This window comes from Choloepus didactylus, chromosome 13 (genome assembly GCF_015220235.1).
Source record: "Choloepus didactylus isolate mChoDid1 chromosome 13, mChoDid1.pri, whole genome shotgun sequence".
Taxonomy (NCBI): domain Eukaryota; kingdom Metazoa; phylum Chordata; class Mammalia; order Pilosa; family Megalonychidae; genus Choloepus; species Choloepus didactylus.
The window spans coordinates 82,223,463-82,242,443 of NC_051319.1; the positions used below are offsets into that span (position 1 = coordinate 82,223,463).

General features: G+C 41.0%; 1 protein-coding gene across 10 annotated transcripts in view; it reads right to left on the reverse strand.

The window, feature by feature from the left end:
* Positions 1-5,115: 5,115 nt before the first annotated feature.
* The window catches only part of CDC25C (cell division cycle 25C), a 54,314-nt gene continuing 40,448 nt past the window's right edge, over positions 5,116-18,981 (reverse strand). For 9 of the 10 annotated variants that reach the window (XM_037802187.1, XM_037802186.1, XM_037802193.1 and 6 more), the window contains 5 exons: positions 8,480-8,542; positions 7,069-7,167; positions 6,340-6,473; positions 5,830-5,941; positions 5,116-5,649 (listed from right to left, as the gene is read on the reverse strand). In XM_037802187.1, the coding sequence (XP_037658115.1) occupies positions 5,500-5,649; positions 5,830-5,941; positions 6,340-6,473; positions 7,069-7,167; positions 8,480-8,542 (558 nt within the window). In that variant the 3' untranslated portion in view covers positions 5,116-5,499. The remainder of the gene's footprint in view (positions 5,650-5,829; positions 5,942-6,339; positions 6,474-7,068; positions 7,168-8,479; positions 8,543-18,981) is intronic. The other variant, XM_037802194.1, reaches the window with a different exon arrangement.

The window sequence follows — 18,981 nt, forward strand, 5'->3', positions numbered from 1 at the left end:
GGTCTGGGCGAAGGAGGGTGTGCCCCCCGGGAGCGGCTGGCTTCGGTGACGATGGGGTTCAAACCCGTCTGCCCACCTGCTGTCTGCTGCGAACTTCGCTTAGAGAAGGAATTTTGCCCAAGACTTTGTGGAGGCTGCACTAGAGACTCGCCCTTTCGGGGAGTCGGAATATTTCTCAAAAAGTACCCTTTCTCATTTTCCGGACTTACCCCCCCACCCCCACCCCACCCCCACCCCTCAAAGTTACAACCACTACAAATGAAATCTTGAAACAAAACTTGAACTAGCACAAACTTGCATTTGTAGTGTTTTCCCCTTTTATGATTTGCACATCTAAAGTCTCATCTTCCTCTCTTAAGACTCTCCAAGAGTAAGATTCAAGAGTAAACCCAAGATTCTGCAAAGATGGGTGCCAAAAAGGGGAATTGAGTGGCTGGGAGCAGACCTGGGGCCAGATCCCAGAAGCTTTACCAGACTAGACTCCTTCAAAATTCATCCTCTCTGGTGTCCTGAGGGAGGATGGAAGGAATAAATCCCTTTAGACTGAAGAGTGAAGTTTTCCCTGGATGAAAGACAAGATCATTGAGGAAAGTGCCTGGAGAGACCAATTAGGAGTTCTATTCTCTTCAAGTGATAAAAGTTTCAGAGAGCAAGCTACTCTACCAAAATTAAACAGCTAGATAGAAACACAGCTACACTCAAAACCCAGGATTTCTACCCATAAGGGTAAGGGTATTTATTGGGCCTGGGGCTGAATCCCACCTTCACCTTACCCAGGGTAAGGACTTGGGCACATGAGAACTAAGCAGTACTAGAGAAAGGAAAGGGTGATGAAAGGAAGTGGAGGGTTTCATCCCCTAACCCTCCTACTACAGGGGCCCCCTCCTTACTTCCACAGCCAACCTGGCAGAGGGCCAGGAGGGAGGGTAGGAGAAGTACAATATAAGCCTCTGAGATTTATTGGCTGCTGCTTCTGAATATGGCCATCCTGCTGTGGCCTCTGGGGGGCATTTGCCGATGTAATCAGCCCAGAAAGAGAGTCATTTCAGCCAGGGGTGTAAATCACCCTTCACAAAGCTTGGAGGGAGACATGTGGCCCCAGATAAGGAAGGAGGCTGATGTGGCCTCTGTGCCCTTCCCTCCTTTCTCCCGCCCAGGGGGAGCTGGTTCCTGAGCTGTAATGCACTTTAAATGGAGTTTATGCTTCGTTTTAATCTATATCTGCCCTACCAGCTTTACAGGAGAGCCATGAAAGTGAACATCTGGCTACTCGGCCTTTGTACAGAGCCTGTTTTTCCCCAGCTCCACCCAACTGCTATGTACCTTTCCAAGCCCTCTCCTCCAGTGGGGCTAGGAAACCCCAGCTGGGGCACTGAGAGCTCCGTTTTCACTCCATTCTTGGCAATAGTTTCAAGAAGGGATTTACAAAGCAAAAGGTAACAATTTCAGGTGGTCAGGATGCTAGAAAAGGGCTCAGACCCATAAGCCAACAAAGACGTGGGGTGGCCAAGCGAGTATCACTTCTACCCTCACCCTCTCCCAGCAAACAAGCCAATTCAAGTTTGGGGTAGGAGGGTGGGATGGGAAAAGACATTTGTTCAGTTCAGCCCTCAAAGTGTCTACTCAAGGCTCTCCAGGGAATGGACCTGGAAAGCAGGAAGAGGGTCAAGCTGATGGGTTGGGAGCAATGCCTAATCTCACCTGGAAGAGGCTGGACTTTTTGTGAGGGGAAACAAAATGCCCAGAGTGTATTTCTGTCTGGGCACTGGGGTGGAGGGCCTGACGGCACTGGGCCTTTAATGAGGATTGGTAACCAAGGCTAGGGGAGGGGAAAGGAAGCTTCTGCAAATAATCATGATTCCAAGGCTAATATTGACAGCCCCTCCAGCACGCCCTCTCCCTACAACCTCGTCCTCTGTGACTGCCAACACCTGCCAGATAAGCAGCCATTGCCATCGAGAACCTTGTGAATAATAACAAATAAGCGGTCCTTTCTATTAAGATGATGCCACACAGCCATCATCCAATTCAATAATGTCTTTTGAAACCATTTATGGGTCCAGCTTTATGCCAGGTGCAAAAATGATTAAGACACAAACTCTGTCCTGGAAGAACCTTATAATCCACTGTTTGGGACTCAAAGTTCCAAAGACCCTGTACCTTACTCCACTCTCATTTGTAATCTTGGTTTCCTCCTCTTATTGTCAGACTGTATGGATTCTGGCTTCTAACAAGCCCTCTCCCATTCCTACTGTTGAGCTTTAATTCCTACTGGCATCCTAACCTGGGATGTTAGCAGTATAGTAAGTGGGTGAGAGCACAGCTTTATAGACTGCCTGGGTTCAACTGCCATTTCCAACACTTGTTGGGTAACCAGGGGCAAGTCACTTAATTTTTGTGTGCTTCAGTTTCTTCATTTATAAAATTAAGGATAATAGCATCTACCTCATAAAACAGTTGTGAGTAGTAAGTATATATTGGGTAAAGGGTTTAAAACATAGCAAGCATTGAATAAATGCTGTTATTCCAGGTGGTATCCTAGAGTTAATTATTCTGTCAACTTATCCAGCTCCCACCCTCTGACCTGCTGCTTTCAGGCTACAGTACTTCTTCCTATTACTAGTAGACCAGTGTGTAGGGACAGGAACAAAGAAAACTTTTCTACCTTGTCAGTTTCTTGAGGGCAGGGATTCATATTCCGATACCTGTGGTACTTAGAATTGACCACCTCAAAAATATGTGTTTAACGGATTTGGTATTTCCTCAACATTTGCTTGAAGTGAATAGGGAAAGGGAATCCTCCATACCTCTCACTTTACACTCCTGATAAGGAAAGAGAAATGTCACTCCTCTCTCCATGGCAGTGGCCAGCCAGGTCCTGGGCTGAGATTGACAATTTTCAGAAGCAGTTTTCAGACCAAAGGTTTCTATTCTTTATTACTTGATTTCATGATGAACAAATTTGAGTCAGTACAAGGGGTCTCGGGCAGAGTTAACCTACTACATAGCCTTGTACTGAGTTCTTTCTGTGTCTACCCTTAGCCTCGACTCCCAAGCCCAAGCAACTCTCATGGTCCTGACTTCCCAAGAACCTACAATTGAGGCTCTTACAAATTTAACACCCAGTACAGCACCAACTCTAGAAAGGCATGCTCTTCTTTGATGAGGATTTTGGTAACAGCAAAATCCACTAGTTATGACTCTGGAGTCATAACTACCTGGGCTCATATTCCAACTAAGCCATTTATTGGCTGTGTGACCTTAAACAAGTTACTTAATTCCTCTGTTCCTCAATTTCCTTACCTGTAAAATGTATGTAATAATTAGTACCTGCCTCACAGGATGGTTGTAAAAATTAAATTAGTTTATATAGAGAGAATTTAGATAAAGTCCTAGCATGCAGTAAGCATTAGAAAACTGTTAGCTGCTGTTGTTATTATTCCTGAAAATAATGCGAATCAAATCGCATGGTACCTATGTATCGTGGGAAGATAGTACAAGAAATCATATGGGAAAACATTGCCTTTTAGGGCAAATACAGTTCTTCACTAAGAAGATCACTAATTAAGCCCTAGCTTTTTATTTTGCAACTCAGAATTTTCACTTAAGATTACTGAAATGTGAATACATGTGCATCAATATCCTCTTCCCAGGTTGGGGCTTGGTTCTACCTTTCTGGAGAGAATGATCAGAAAATGACCTGCTAGGGTAGGCAGAGTCGGGAGCCCCTCCACACACTAGAAGAGGTACTTTAAGCAGTTTCCTCCTTAGGCTACTAGGAGTTCCTGCTTGGTATGTGTGTATATGATGGAGGAGCACCAGGAAGGTCAGCATCTTTCCCTTAGCCATCTCCACCTAAGGTGGCAGCAGCTTTTCTATTTTTCCCTTAGCCCATCAGAGGTTTAAGGAGAAGCCTTGAGTTAGCCTCCCTATGTCAGAGGGGCCATAGCTAGGAGGCTGCAGGCTCCATTCCCTGGGCTTACAGAGAACAGCAGTGCCCTCTGCTGTGAGGCATGCAGGCAGCAGTCCAGGGAAAGAGCATGTACAGACCTTGCAAAAATCAGTCCCGCTGCTCAGGTATACTTGTGGGCTGCGCTATGGCTACAGCCTTCTTTCCCACACACTCGCTTCTCTGCTCCAGAACCTGGGGCGATACATTTTTGTCCCTATTCAATTTCAGCCTAGGCTGCAGAGCACTTGGCCCTTTTCTAGTCCTGGGCTATCAGTACTAGGTTAATGCCAAAAAATGACAATGTTTAGTCAATCCCACTGTCTCCCCCAGACCAAATAAGACTATCCCTTACTATGCAGACAAAATTCACCTTAAAGAGCTCAGGAAAGGAAAGGCTGGGATATTGCTAAAGTAGGCAGCTTAAAAAAGGTTTTCCTGTGTCTAACTAAACTTGCTTTCTATACTTTTTTTTATTTCCATCTTCACATATCACAGTTCTCTACTTCCAATCACCATAAATCTTAAACGTGTCTTTGTGAAATGTGAAATGGAATGGAGAAAAGGGTTTGGGCTATAGGAAAAGTCAAAACCCCAACGAGGCTACAGACCAGGAACCTTTGAGGGCAACTCAGAACTATCATCTGCCTTAGAAAAAGCTAATCATCTTGGCTTTCTCAGCCTAGATATCACATGGTGCTGAGTCGGAGGCAAACTTGTAGATAACTCATGCCATGGAATGGTCTTGGAAAGGAAAACTGGGAATTGCTGAAGAATGCAGTTTAAAAGGTTACCCTTAATTCTGGGGCAATGGTTCTCAAACCATAGAGTGATTCAGAATCAACTAAAACGGAGCTTTTAAAATCTCAGGTTTCTAGGCCCTAACCTCAGAGTTTCTGATTGAGTAGGTCTGGGGTGGGGCCTGAAAATCTGCCTTTCAAGCAAGTTCAGGTGTTGCTGATAGTCCAGGGTCCACATTCTGAGAACCATTAGTCTTGAGAAAAACACTTTGGCCTCCATTCCTCCTGTCTCTGGATGGTTATACCTTTACATGTGACAAAGTCTAATTTGGTGATTATTGTTCCTTGTATGGAACTTCTAGGAGCAGCTGACTCACAATCAGAATCAATTTGAATTGTTTATTCTCCCATTTAAGAAAAGGGAAGACAGAGAGGGAAATGATGAAGAAAAATATGGAGAAAGAAAATGAGCAATTCTCTTCAGGGAGAGAGCAAGATCTGGATGGCTTGATGGAAAACATGAGTCTAATTGGGAGGAAGAATGCAAAGGCTCCCTGAAACAACAGAAATCTCTCTGCAACCCAAGGCTACAGTCTTACAGAGCCAGCTCCAGGACACAACCACCAGCCAGGAGCTCTACCGAAACCGAATCAATCCCCAGGCCTGGGATTTCATTAGTTTGGCATCCTGTTGGTTTGTGGACATGTTTTAACAATCTTGGGTCTAGCCACATAGAAAATGGTCTCCTTCTTCTCAGGGTTTCTACAGTGTCTTTTGGTGACTCCTTAGCAGCCACTGGCTGACCGATTATCATAGGCTTCCATTCTTCACCAGGAGAGCAATCTGCTCCTGTACCTGCCGCTCCACTTCCCATGCTTTGCTTTGGCTTCGACACCTCAACAGCTCAGCCTTATGGTCCTGGTGATGCATAGGGCAGTAGTTCTGTGGTTCACACAGCTCCTGGAAGGCAGGGGACAGAGTAAAAGATTCTTCAGACTTCTAAACTCTGCCTATAAAAGAGAAACTGTAGGTAGTGGTTAAGGAGAAGCAGTTTCTTCTCAGAGGGCTTTGTAGGCCCTGAAAGATACATGCTAAAATTACCTCCTCCAAGTCACTTGCCCCTCATTCCTAACCCTTTACCGTATATTCGGGAAAGAAGTCTCTGTAGCCTCCTCTGAGAATATATAGTTCTGGGTAGTACAATGCAGGATACTGGTTCAGAGCCCTGTCCTCTTCTCTCAGAGAGCGACACCTTTAGAGAAAATCCAGAGACACATGGAATGGAAAGAATCAAGGTCAGGATTCTACAGGCCACTCACCAGGGAGGGAAAGGAAGAACAGACTATTGCTAACCCCCCAAAGGACCTCCAGATCTCACTGTTTTTGAAAACAACATCCAAGCAGCATCACTCTTCCTCCTTTCCTCCACTGTCACCTCACTCCCAATCCTTTTTCTTTTACTGCACTAAACTTTTGAATTGTAGAAACTCCTTCCTTCCACCTCCCCAACGTTCTCCAGACTATATTGGAGAGCATGACCTCTTTCATTCATTCGGTCTCTGTCTGCTCTGGTCTGGGAAGGTTCCCTAATTTTAAGCCCCAACTTGAGATCCATTTCCATCACCCACCCTACTCTATATAGACACTCACATGCGGGGGCCCCTCTCTGAGGAGAATTCACAGTGGAACACAATTATTATTCTTTTCTGGGTGTCCAAAGCAACAATGGGCTTCTTCAGAAAGAAGTTATGTAGTTCTTCCTGTATATACAAGTTTAAGGCTCCCTGTAGACGAAGAATTTTAACAAGTGTTTCCTCAAAGGTCTGTGGATAGTGCCAACACTTAGAAATGATTGGGCTACCATGCTGGGATATTTGGGCCAGGAGGGCTACACTAAAAGTGATTTCAGGACAAGGACCTAATAATTATATCTCTGTATCTATCCCAGGGCCAGGCATAGAGCTTGACATGTAGAGGTATTCAATAAATGTTTGTAAAACTGAATGGCTTAAAGTGAAGGGATCATTGTGAGGAATGTTCATGAGCAATCAGTATTTGCAAAGTGCTTTTCAGTCCTGGGATTACTATGTTTTAAATTCCAGGCAGGAGCTCTTGTCACTACCTTTATAGGAAAGAGGGGGTTTGGTAAGAGGGAAAGGAAAAGTAAGTTGCCAAAGGTATACAGAATTAAAACAGGATTGAGGACTTACAGCCCTGATGCGTTGCAAATATATAATCTCTACCCTGGTTCTAGAGTTCATAAAATCCTTTGTGAACTCAGACCCTTCTCAGTTTAATAGGATCCTTTGTCCACAGACTCTTTTTAATAAAGAGCTATCTCCAACCTCTCCCCTGCTAATGTCCACAATGTAACCTCACCCGGATATGTCCTCCCAGGTACTCATATGGATAGCGGCAATCGATGATATAAAACTTCTCAATCAGACTCTGGTACTTCCCCCACAGTAAGGCAGCCACCTGCACAGAAACCATGATTGAATACCCTGCTCACTGTCACGCAGAGGGAGAAAAGAGCCAGTCACACAGTTCCTTGTTTGCATACTCTCTTTAGTTACTCAGGAGATTCTACTATCAGGCCTAGCTTCCAAAGTCCCCCTATATGTGAAATGTGGCAATGGTTCAGCCCCATTCCACATAAGAGAATGAAATAAGAAATGGTGTTTTGGGAGAACCAAAATAGTGGATATTGCCAGGATACCAAGGAAGACCATGTTTAGGCTACCCATCTGGAGGTAGGCATGGCTAGAATCATCCTCTCCAGAGAAATCCAAGGACTTCCACAGTGGCAGATCTCATTTTGCAAGAAGAGGTGGGAAATAGTTTCCCACCCACCATTGTAGAGGAAGAAAGCAAGTCTTTCAGAAAAGAATCTGGAAGGAAAAGGTTGATAACGAGAGGAGGAAACTTAAGCTACTTGGAAAAGTATAAATTGGTTCAACCTTTCTGGGGGGAAATCTGGAAATACATATAAAAATAAATGTAATTACATTCTGAGAAACTTGTTTGTAACATCTTAAGCAAACATAAAAGTACACAAAGATATAGGTACAATGCTATTTATCTCAGCAATGTTTTAGTATTATCAAAATATTAGAAATAAATATTCAATAATCGGGATTTGGTTAAGCTATACATCAGTATAATAGACTATTATGTAACTATTAATAAAAATACATATCTCATTTTATTAATATAAAAAATGTTTACAATGTCTTACTCAGCTATTTGCAATACTACATGTCATGTTCATCATGATCGCACTTTTATAAAACATATGCTAGAATAACATCTGGAAGACCATAAAGAAAATATTACTAGTGGTTATCTGGTGGTGAGATTATGGGTTGAGTGACCATATAATTATTGCACAAATTGGAACATTTTTGAAAGTGAAAGAGAACACTATTAATTTACCCTGAGCTAATAGGCATAAATGGGATTGTAACATGCAAATGAGGACATATGATCACCCTAACTGAGGGATTTTTATTATTTTCTTTTTTGTGGTTTTGCATTTTCTTTTCTCTCTTTCCTTTTTTAAAATATATTTTTAAACAACAATTATATGTCATTTGTTTAACTAAAATAATAGGGAGTCCTTTAATTCCCTTCACTTGAATAAGGAGTCCTTTAATTCCCTTCACTTGAATAAGGAGATTATGTGAGTAAACACAGTGAAAAGAAATAAAAATGGAAGTGGGGATTTTAGGGACTAACAGACCAGATGGTAGCTTATGTAACCAGTTACCATTTCCAAAAATCTGCTTACCGTTTCTGGGTTGATGTACTTCAGATCTTGGTGTCTCCCTGACACAGTTGGCAGGACACATACCTAGAAATACCCAAAGGGTGAAATAACAGCAAGTTTTCTAAGCCCAAATGTGAGATCAAAAACTCATATATTGGAGGCGGGGCAAGATGGCAGACTGGTGAGCTGTATGTTTTAGTTACTCCTCCAGGAAAGTAGGTAGAAAGCCAGGAACTGCGTGGACTGGACACCACAGAGCAATCTGACTTTGGGCATACTTCATACAACACTCATGAAAACGTGGAACTGCTGAGATCAGCGAAATCTGTAAGTTTTTGCGGCCAGGGGACCCGCGCCCCTCCCTGCCAGGCTCAGTCCCGTGGGAGGAGGGGCTGTCAGCTCCGGGAAGGAGAAGGGAGAACTGCAGTGGCAGCCCTTATCGGAAACTCATTCTACTGATCCAAACTCCAACCATAGATAGACTGAGACCAGACACCAGAGAATCTGAGAGCAGCCAGCCCAGCAGAGAGGAGACAGGCATAGAGAAAAAAAACAACACGAAAAACTCCAAAATAAAAGCGGAGGACTTTTGGAGTTCTGGTGAACATAGAAAGGGGAAGGGCCCTGAGGCGCATATGCAAATCCTGAAGAAAAGCTGATCTCTCTGCCCTGTGGACCTTTCCTTAATGGCCCTGGTTGCTTTGTCTCTTAGCATTTCAATAACCCATTAGATCTCTGAGGTGGGCCCTTTTTTTTTTTTTTTTTTTTTTTCTTTTTTAATCCTTTTTTCTTTTTCTAAAACAATTACTCCAAGAAGCCCAATACAGAAAGCTTCAAAGACTTGCAATTTGGGCAGGTCAAGTCAAGAGCAGAACTAGGAGAGCTCTGAGACAAAACGCAATAATCCAGTGGCTGAGAAAATTCACTAAACACCACAACTTCCCAAGAAAAGGGGGGTGTCCGCTCACAGCCATCATCCTGGTGGACAGGAAACACTCCTGCCCATCGCCAGCCCCATAGCCCAGAACTGCCCCAGACAACCCAGTGTGACGGAAGTGCTTCAAATAACAGGCACACTCCACAAAACTGGGCGTGGACATTAGCCTTCCCTGCAACCTCAGCTGATTGTCCCAGAGTTGGGAAGGTAGAGCAGTGTGAATTAACAAAGCCCCATTCAGCCATCATTTCAGCAGACTGGGAGCCTCCCTACACAGCCCAGCAGCCCAGAACTGCCCTGGGGGGACGGCACTCACCTGTGACATAGCACAGTCATCCCTCAACAGAGGACCCGAGGTGCACGGCCTGGAAGAGGGGCCCACTTGCAAATCTCAGGAGCCATACGCCAATACCAAGGACTTGTGGGTCAGTGGCAGAGACAAACTGTGGCATGACTGAACTGAAGGATTAGACTATTGCAGCAGCTTTAAAACTCTAGGATCACCAGGGAGATTTGATTGTTAGAGCCACCCCCCCCCTCCCTGACTGCCCAGAAACACGCCCCATATACAGGGCAGGCAACACCAACTACACACACAAGCTTGGTACACCAATTGGACCCCACAAGACTCACTCCCCCACTCACCAAAAAGGCTAAGCAGGGGAGAACTGGCTTGTGGAGAACAGGTGGCTCGTGGACGCCACCTGCTGGTTAGTTAGAGAAAGTGTACTCCACGAAGCTGTAGATCTGATAAATTAGAGATAAGGACTTCAATTGGTCTACAAATCCTAAAAGAACCCTATCAAGTTCAGCAAATGCCACGAGGCCAAAAACAACAGAAAATTATAAAGCATATGAAAAAACCAGACGATATGGATAACCCAAGCCCAAGCACCCAAATCAAAAGATCAGAAGAGACACAGCACCTAGAGCAGCTACTCAAAGAACTAAAGATGAACAATGAGACCATAGTACGGGAGACAAAGGAAATCAAGAAGACCCTAGAAGAGCATAAAGAAGACATTGCAAGACTAAATAAAAAAATGGATGATCTTATGGAAATTAAAGAAACTGTTGACCAAATTAAAAAGTACAAGACTAGAGGAAGTTGAACAACGAATCAGTGACCTCGAAGATGACAGAATGGAAAATGAAAGCATAAAAGAAAGAATGGGGAAAAAAATTGAAAAAATCGAAATGGACCTCAGGGATATGATAGATAATATGAAACGTCCAAATATAAGACTCATTGGTGTCCCAGAAGCGGAAGAAAAGGGTAAAGGTCTAGGAAGAGTATTCAAAGAAATTGTTGGGGAAAACTTCCCAAATCTTCTAAACAACATAAATACACAAATCATAAATGCTCAGCGAACCCCAAATAGAATAAATCCAAATAAACCCACTCCGAGACATATACTGATCACACTAACAAACACAGAAGAGAAGGAGCAAGTTCTGAAAGCAGCAAGAGAAAAGCAATTCACCACATACAAAGGAAACAGCATAAGACTAAGTAGTGACTACTCAGCAGCCACCATGGAGGCAAGAAGGCAGTGGCACGATATATTTAAAATTCTGAGTGAGAAAAATTTCCAGCCAAGAATACTTTATCCAGCAAAGCTCTCCTTCAAATTTGAGGAAGAGCTTAAATTTTTCACAGACAAACAAATGCTGAGAGAATTTGCTAACAAGAGACCTGCCCTACTGGAGATACTAAAGGGAGCCCTACAGACAGAGAAACAAAGAAAGGAGAGAGAGACTTGGAGAAAGGTTCAGTACTAAAGAGATTCGGTATGGGTACAATAAAGGATATTAATAGACAGAGGGGAAAAATATGACAAACATAAACCAAAGGATAAGATGGCTGATTCAAGAAATGCCTTCACGGTTATAACGTTGAATGTAAATGGATTAAACTCCCCAATTAAAAGATATAGATTCGCAGAATGGATCAAAAAAAATGAACCATCAATATGTTGCATACAAGAGACTCATCTTAGACACAGGGACACAAAGAAACTGAAAGTGAAAGGATGGAAAAAAATATTTCATGCAAGCTACAGCCAAAAGAAAGCAGGTGTAGCAATATTAATCTCAGATAAAATAGACTTCAAATGCAGGGATGTTTTGAGAGACAAAGAAGGCCACTACATACTAATAAAAGGGGCAATTCAGCAAGAAGAAATAACAATCGTAAATGTCTATGCACCCAATCAAGGTGCCACAAAATACATGAGAGAAACACTGGCAAAACTAAAGGAAGCAATTGATGTTTCCACAATAATTGTGGGAGACTTCAACACATCACTCTCTCCTATAGATAGATCAACCAGACAGAAGACCAATAAGGAAATTGAAAACCTAAACAATCTGATAAATGAATTAGATTTAACAGACATATACAGGACATTACATCCCAAATCACCAGGATACACATACTTTTCTAGTGCTCATGGAACTTTCTCCAGAATAGATCATATGCTGGGACATAAAACAAGCGTCAATAAATTTAAAAAGATTGAAATTATTCAAAGCACATTCTCTGACCACAATGGAATACAATTAGAAGTCAATAACCATCAGAGACTTAGAAAATTCACAAATACCTGGAGGTTAAACAACACACTCCTAAACAATCAGTGGGTTAAAGAAGAAATAGCAAGAGAAATTGCTAAATATATAGAGACGAATGAAAATGAGAACACAACATACCAAAACCTATGGGATGCAGCAAAAGCAGTGCTAAGGGGGAAATTTATAGCACTAAACGCATATATTAAAAAGGAAGAAAGAGCCAAAATCAAAGAACTAATGGATCAACTGAAGAAGCTAGAAAATGAACAGCAAACCAATCCTAAACCAAGTAGAAGAAAAGAAATAACAAGGATTAAAGCAGAAATAAATGACATAGAGAACAAAAAAACAATAGAGAGGATAAATATCACCAAAAGTTGGTTCTTTGAGAAGATCAACAAGATTGACAAGCCCCTAGGTTGACTGACAAAATCAAAAACAGAGAAGACCCATATAAACAAAATAATGACTGAAAAAGGTGACATAACTGCAGATCCTGAAGAAATTAAAAAAATTATAAGACGATACTATGAACAACTGTATGGCAACAAACTGGATAATGTAGAGGAAATGGACAATTTCCTGGAAACATATGAACAACCTAGACTGACCAGAGAAGAAATAGAAGACCTCAACCAACCCATCACAAGCAAAGAGATCCAATCAGTCATCAAAACTCTTCCCACAAATAAATGCCCAGGGCCAGATGGCTTCACAGGGGAATTCTACCAAACTTTCCAGAAAGAACTGACACCAATCTTACTCAAACTCTTTCAAAACATTGAAGAAAATGGAACACTACCTAACTCATTTTATGAAGCTAACATCAATCTAATACCAAAACCAGGCAAAGATGCTACAAAAAAGGAAAACTACCAGCCAATCTCCCTAATGAATATAGATGCAAAAATCCTCAACAAAATACTTGCAAATCGAATCCAAAGACACATTAAAAAAATCATACACCATGACCAAGTGGGGTTTATTCCAGGCATGCAAGGATGGTTCAACATAAGAAAATCAATCAATGTATTACAACACATTAACAAGTCAAAAGGGAAAAGTCAATTGATCATCTCAATAGATGCTGAAAAAGCATTTGACAAAATCCAACATCCCTTTTTGTTAAAAACACTTCAAAAGGTAGGAATTGAAGGAAACTTCCTCAACATGATAAAGAGCATATATGAAAAACCGACAGCCAGCATAGTGCTCAATGGTGAGAGACTGAAAGCCTTCCCTCTAAGATCAGGAACAAGACAAGGATGCCCGCTATCACCACTGTTATTCAACATTGTGCTGGAAGTGCTAGCCAGGGCAATCCGGCAAGACAAAGAAATAAAAGGCATCCAAATTGGAAAAGAAGAAGTAAAACTGTCATTGTTTGCAGATGATATGATCTTATATCTAGAAAACCCTGAGAAATCGACGATACAGCTACTAGAGCTAATAAACAAATTTAGCAAAGTAGCGGGATACCAGGTTAATGCACATAAGTCAGTAATGTTTCTATATGCTAGAAATGAACAAACTGAAGAGACACTCAAGAAAAAGATACCATTTTCAATAGCAACTAAAAAAATCAAGTACCTAGGAATAAACTTAACCAAAGATGTAAAAGACCTATACAAAGAAAACTACATAACTCTACTAAAAGAAATAGAAGGGGACCTTAAAAGATGGAAAAATATTCCATGTTCATGGATAGGAAGACTAAATGTCATTAAGATGTCAATTCTACCCAAACTCATCTACAGATTCAATGCAATCCCAATCAAAATTCCAACAACCTACTTTGCAGACTTGGAAAAGCTAGTTATCAAATTTATTTGGAAAGGAAAGATGCCTCGAATTGCTAAAGACACTCTAAAAAAGAAAAACGAAGTGGGAGGACTTACACTCCCTGACTTTGAAGCTTATTATAAAGCCACAGTTGCCAAAACAGCATGGTACTGGCACAAAGATAGACATATAGATCAATGGAATCGAATTGAGAATTCGGAGATAGACCCTCAGATCTATGGCCGACTGATCTTTGATAAGGCCCTCAAAGTCACTGAACTGAGTCATAATGGTCTTTTCAACAAATGGGGCTGGGAGAGCTGGATATCCATATCCAAAAGAATGAAAGAGGACCCCTACCTCACCCCCTACACAAAAATTAACTCAAAATGGACCAAAGATCTCAATATAAAAGAAAGTACCATAAAACTCCTAGAAGATAATGTAGGAAAACATCTTCAAGACCTTGTATTAGGCGGCCACTTCCTAGACTTGACACCCAAAGCACAAGCAACAAAAGAGAAAATAGATAAATGGGAACTCCTCAAGCTTAGAAGTTTCTGCACCTCAAAGGAATTTCTCAAAAAGGTAAAGAGGCAGCCAACTCAATGGGAAAAAATTTTTGGAAACCATGTATCTGACAAAAGACTGATATCTTGCATATATAAAGAAATCCTACAACTCAATGACAATAGTACAGTCGGCCCAATTATAAAATGGGCAAAAGATATGAAAAGACAGTTCTCTGAAGAGGAAATACAAATGGCCAAGAAACACATGAAAAAATGTTCAGCTTCACTAGCTATTAGAGAGATGCAAATTAAGACCACAATGAGATACCATCTCACACCGGTTAGAATGGCTGCCATTAAACAAACAGGAAACTACAAATGCTGGAGGGGATGTGGAGAAATTGGAACTCTTATTCATTGTTGGTGGGACTGTATAATGGTTCAGCCACTCTGGAAGTCAGTCTGGCAGTTCCTTAGAAAACTAGATATAGAGCTACCATTCGATCCAGCGATTGCACTTCTCGGTATATACCCGGAAGATCGGAAAGCAGTGACACGAACAGATATCTGCACGCCAATGTTCATAGCAGCATTATTCACAATTGCCAAGAGATGGAAACAACCCAAATGTCCTTCAACAGATGAGTGGATAAATAAAATGTGGTATATACACACGATGGAATACTACGCGGCAGTAAGAAGGAACGATCTGGTGAAACATATGACAACATGGATGAACCTTGAAGACATAATGCTGAGCGAAATAAGCCAGGCACAAAAAGAGAAATATTATATGCTACCACTAATGTGAACTTTGAAAAATGTAAAACAAATGGTTTATAATGTAGAATGTAGGGGAACTAGCAGTAGAGAGCAATTAAGGAAGGGGGAACAATAATCCAAGAAGAACAGATAAGCTATTTAACGTTCTGGGGATGCCCAGAAATGACTATGGTCTGTTAATTTCTGATGGATGTAGTAGGAACAAGTTCACTGAAATGTTGCTATATTATGTAACTTTCTTGGGGTAAAGTAGGAACATGTTGGAAGTTAAGCAGTTATCTTAGGTTAGTTGTCTTTTTCTTACTCCTTTGTTATGGTCTCTTTGAAATGTTCTTTTATTGTATGTTTGTTTTCTTTTTAACTTTTTTTTTCATACAGTTGATTTAAAAAAGAAGGGAAAGTTAAAAAAAAAAAAAAAAGAAAAAAGACAAACAAGGAAAAAAAAAAAAAAAAAAGATGTAGTGCCCCCTTGAGGAGCCTGTGGAGAATGCAGGGGTATTCGCCTACCCCACCTCCATGGTTGCTAACATGACCACAGACATAGGGGACTGGTGGTTTGATGGGTTGAGCCCTCTACCATAAGTTTTACCCTTGGGAAGACGGTTGCTGCAAAGGAGAGGCTAGGCCTCCCTGTATTTGTGCCTAAGAGTCTCCTCCTGAATGCCTCTTTGTTGCTCAGATGTGGCCCTCTCTCTCTGGCTAAGCCAACTTGAAAGGTGAAATCACTGCCCTCCCCCCTACGTGGGATCAGACACCCAGGGAAGTGAATCTCCCTGGCAACGTGGAATATGACTCCCGGGGAGGAATGTAGACCCGGCATCGTGGGATGGAGAACATCTTCTTGACCAAAAGGGGGATGTGAAAGGAAATGAAATAAGCTTCAGTGGCAGAGAGATTCCAAAACGAGCCGAGAGATCACTCTGGTGGGCACTCTTACGCACACTTTAGACAACCTTTTTTAGGTTCTAAAGAATTGGGGTAGCTGGTGGTGGATACCTGAAACTATTAAACTACAACCCAGAACCCATGAATCTCAAAGACAGTTGTATAAAAATGTAGCTTATGAGGGGTGACAATGGGATTGGGAATGCCATAAGGACCAAACTCCACTTTGTCTAGTTTATGGATGGATGTGTAGAAAAGTAGGGGAAGCAAACAAACAGACAAAGGTACCCAGTGTTCTTTTTTACTTCAATTGCTCTTTTTCACTCTAATTATTATTCTTGTTATTTTTGTGTGTGTGCTAATGAAGGTGTCAGGGATTGATTTAGGTGATGAATGTACAACTATGTAATGGTACTGTGAACAATCGAAAGTACAATTTGTTTTGTATGACTGCGTGGTATGTGAATATATCTCAATAAAATGATGATTAAAAAAAAAAAAATACTTGCAAATCGAATCCAAAGACACATTAAAAAAATCATACACCATGACCAAGTGGGGTTTATTCCAGGCATGCAAGGATGGTTCAACATAAGAAAATCAATCAATGTATTACAACACATTAACAAGTCAAAAGGGAAAAGTCAATTGATCATCTCAATAGATGCTGAAAAAGCATTTGACAAAATCCAACATCCCTTTTTGATAAAAACACTTCAAAAGGTAGGAATTGAAGGAAACTTCCTCAACATGATAAAGAGCATATATGAAAAACCGACAGCCAGCATAGTGCTCAATGGTGAGAGACTGAAAGCCTTCCCTCTAAGATCAGGAACAAGACAAGGATGCCCGCTATCACCACTGTTATTCAACATTGTGCTGGAAGTGCTAGCCAGGGCAATCCGGCAAGACAAAGAAATAAAAGGCATCCAAATTGGAAAAGAAGAAGTAAAACTGTCATTGTTTGCAGATGATATGATCTTATATCTAGAAAACCCTGAGAAATCGACGATACAGCTACTAGAGCTAATAAACAAATTTAGCAAAGTAGCGGGATACAAGGTTAATGCACATAAGTCAGTAATGTTTCTATATGCTAGAAATGAACAAACTGAAGAGACACTCAAGAAAAAGATACCATTTTCAATAGCAACTAAAAAAATCAAGTACCTAGGAATAAACTTAACCAAAGATGTAAAAGACCTATACAAAGAAAACTACATAACTCTACTAAAAGAAATAGAAGGGGACCTTAAAAGATGGAAAAATATTCCATGTTCATGGATAGGAAGGCTAAATGTCATTAAGATGTCAATTCTACCCAAACTCATCTACAGATTCAATGCAATCCCAATCAAAATTCCAACAACCTACTTTGCAGACTTGGAAAAGCCAGTTATCAAATTTATTTGGAAAGGGAAGATGCCTCGAATTGCTAAAGACACTCTAAAAAAGAAAAACGAAGTGGGAGGACTTACACTCCCTGACTTTGAAGCTTATTATAAAGCCACAGTTGCCAAAACAGCATGGTACTGGCACAAAGATAGACATATAGATCAATGGAATCGAATTGAGAATTCGGAGATAGACCCTCAGATCTATGGCCGACTGATCTTTGATAAGGCCCTCAAAGTCACTGAACTGAGTCATAATGGTCTTTTCAACAAATGGGGCTGGGAGAGCTGGATATCCATATCCAAAAGAATGAAAGAGGACCCCTACCTCACCCCCTACACAAAAATTAACTCAAAATGGACCAAAGATCTCAATATAAAAGAAAGTACCATAAAACTCCTAGAAGATAATGTAGGAAAACATCTTCAAGACCTTGTATTAGGCGGCCACTTCCTAGACTTGACACCCAAAGCACAAGCAACAAAAGAGAAAATAGATAAATGGGAACTCCTCAAGCTTAGAAGTTTCTGCACCTCAAAGGAATTTCTCAAAAAGGTAAAGAGGCAGCCAACTCAATGGGAAAAAATTTTTGGAAACCATGTATCTGACAAAAGACTGATATCTTGCATATATAAAGAAATCCTACAACTCAATGACAATAGTACAGTCGGCCCAATTATAAAATGGGCAAAAGATATGAAAAGACAGTTCTCTGAAGAGGAAATACAAATGGCCAAGAAACACATGAAAAAATGTTCAGCTTCACTAGCTATTAGAGAGATGCAAATTAAGACCACAATGAGATACCATCTAACACCGGTTAGAATGGCTGCCATTAAACAAACAGGAAACTACAAATGCTGGAGGGGATGTGGAGAAATTGGAACTCTTATTCATTGTTGGTGGGACTGTATAATGGTTCAGCCACTCTGGAAGTCAGTCTGGCAGTTCCTTAGAAAACTAGATATAGAGTTACCATTCGATCCGGCGATTGCACTTCTCGGTATATACCCGGAAGATCGGAAAGCAGTGACACGAACAGATATCTGCACGCCAATGTTCATAGCAGCGCTATTCACAATTGCCAAGAGATGGAAATAACCCAAATGTCCTTCAACAGATGAGTGGATAAATAAAATGTGGTATATACACCCGATGGAATACTACGCGGCAGTAAGAAGGAACGATCTGGTGAAACATATGACAACATGGATGAACCTTGAAGACATAATGCTGAGCGAAATAAGCCAGGCACAAAAAGAGAAATATTATATGCTACCACTAATGTGAACTTTGAAAAATGTAAAACAAATGGCTTATAATGTAGAATGTAGGGGAACTAGCAATAGAGAGCAATTAAGGAAGGGGGAACAATAATCCAAGAAGAACAGATAAGCTATTTAACGTTCTGGGGATGCCCAGGAATGACTATGGTCTGTTAATTTCTGATGGATATAGTAGGAGCAAGTTCACAGAAATGTTGCTATATTAGATAACTTTCTTGGGGTAAAGTAGGAACATGTTGGAAGTTAAGCAGTTATCTTAGGTTAGTTGTCTTTTTCTTACTCCCTTGTTATGGTCTCTTTAAAATGTTCTTTTATTGTATGTTTGTTTTCTTTTTAACTTTTTTTTCATACAGTTGATTTAAAAAAGAA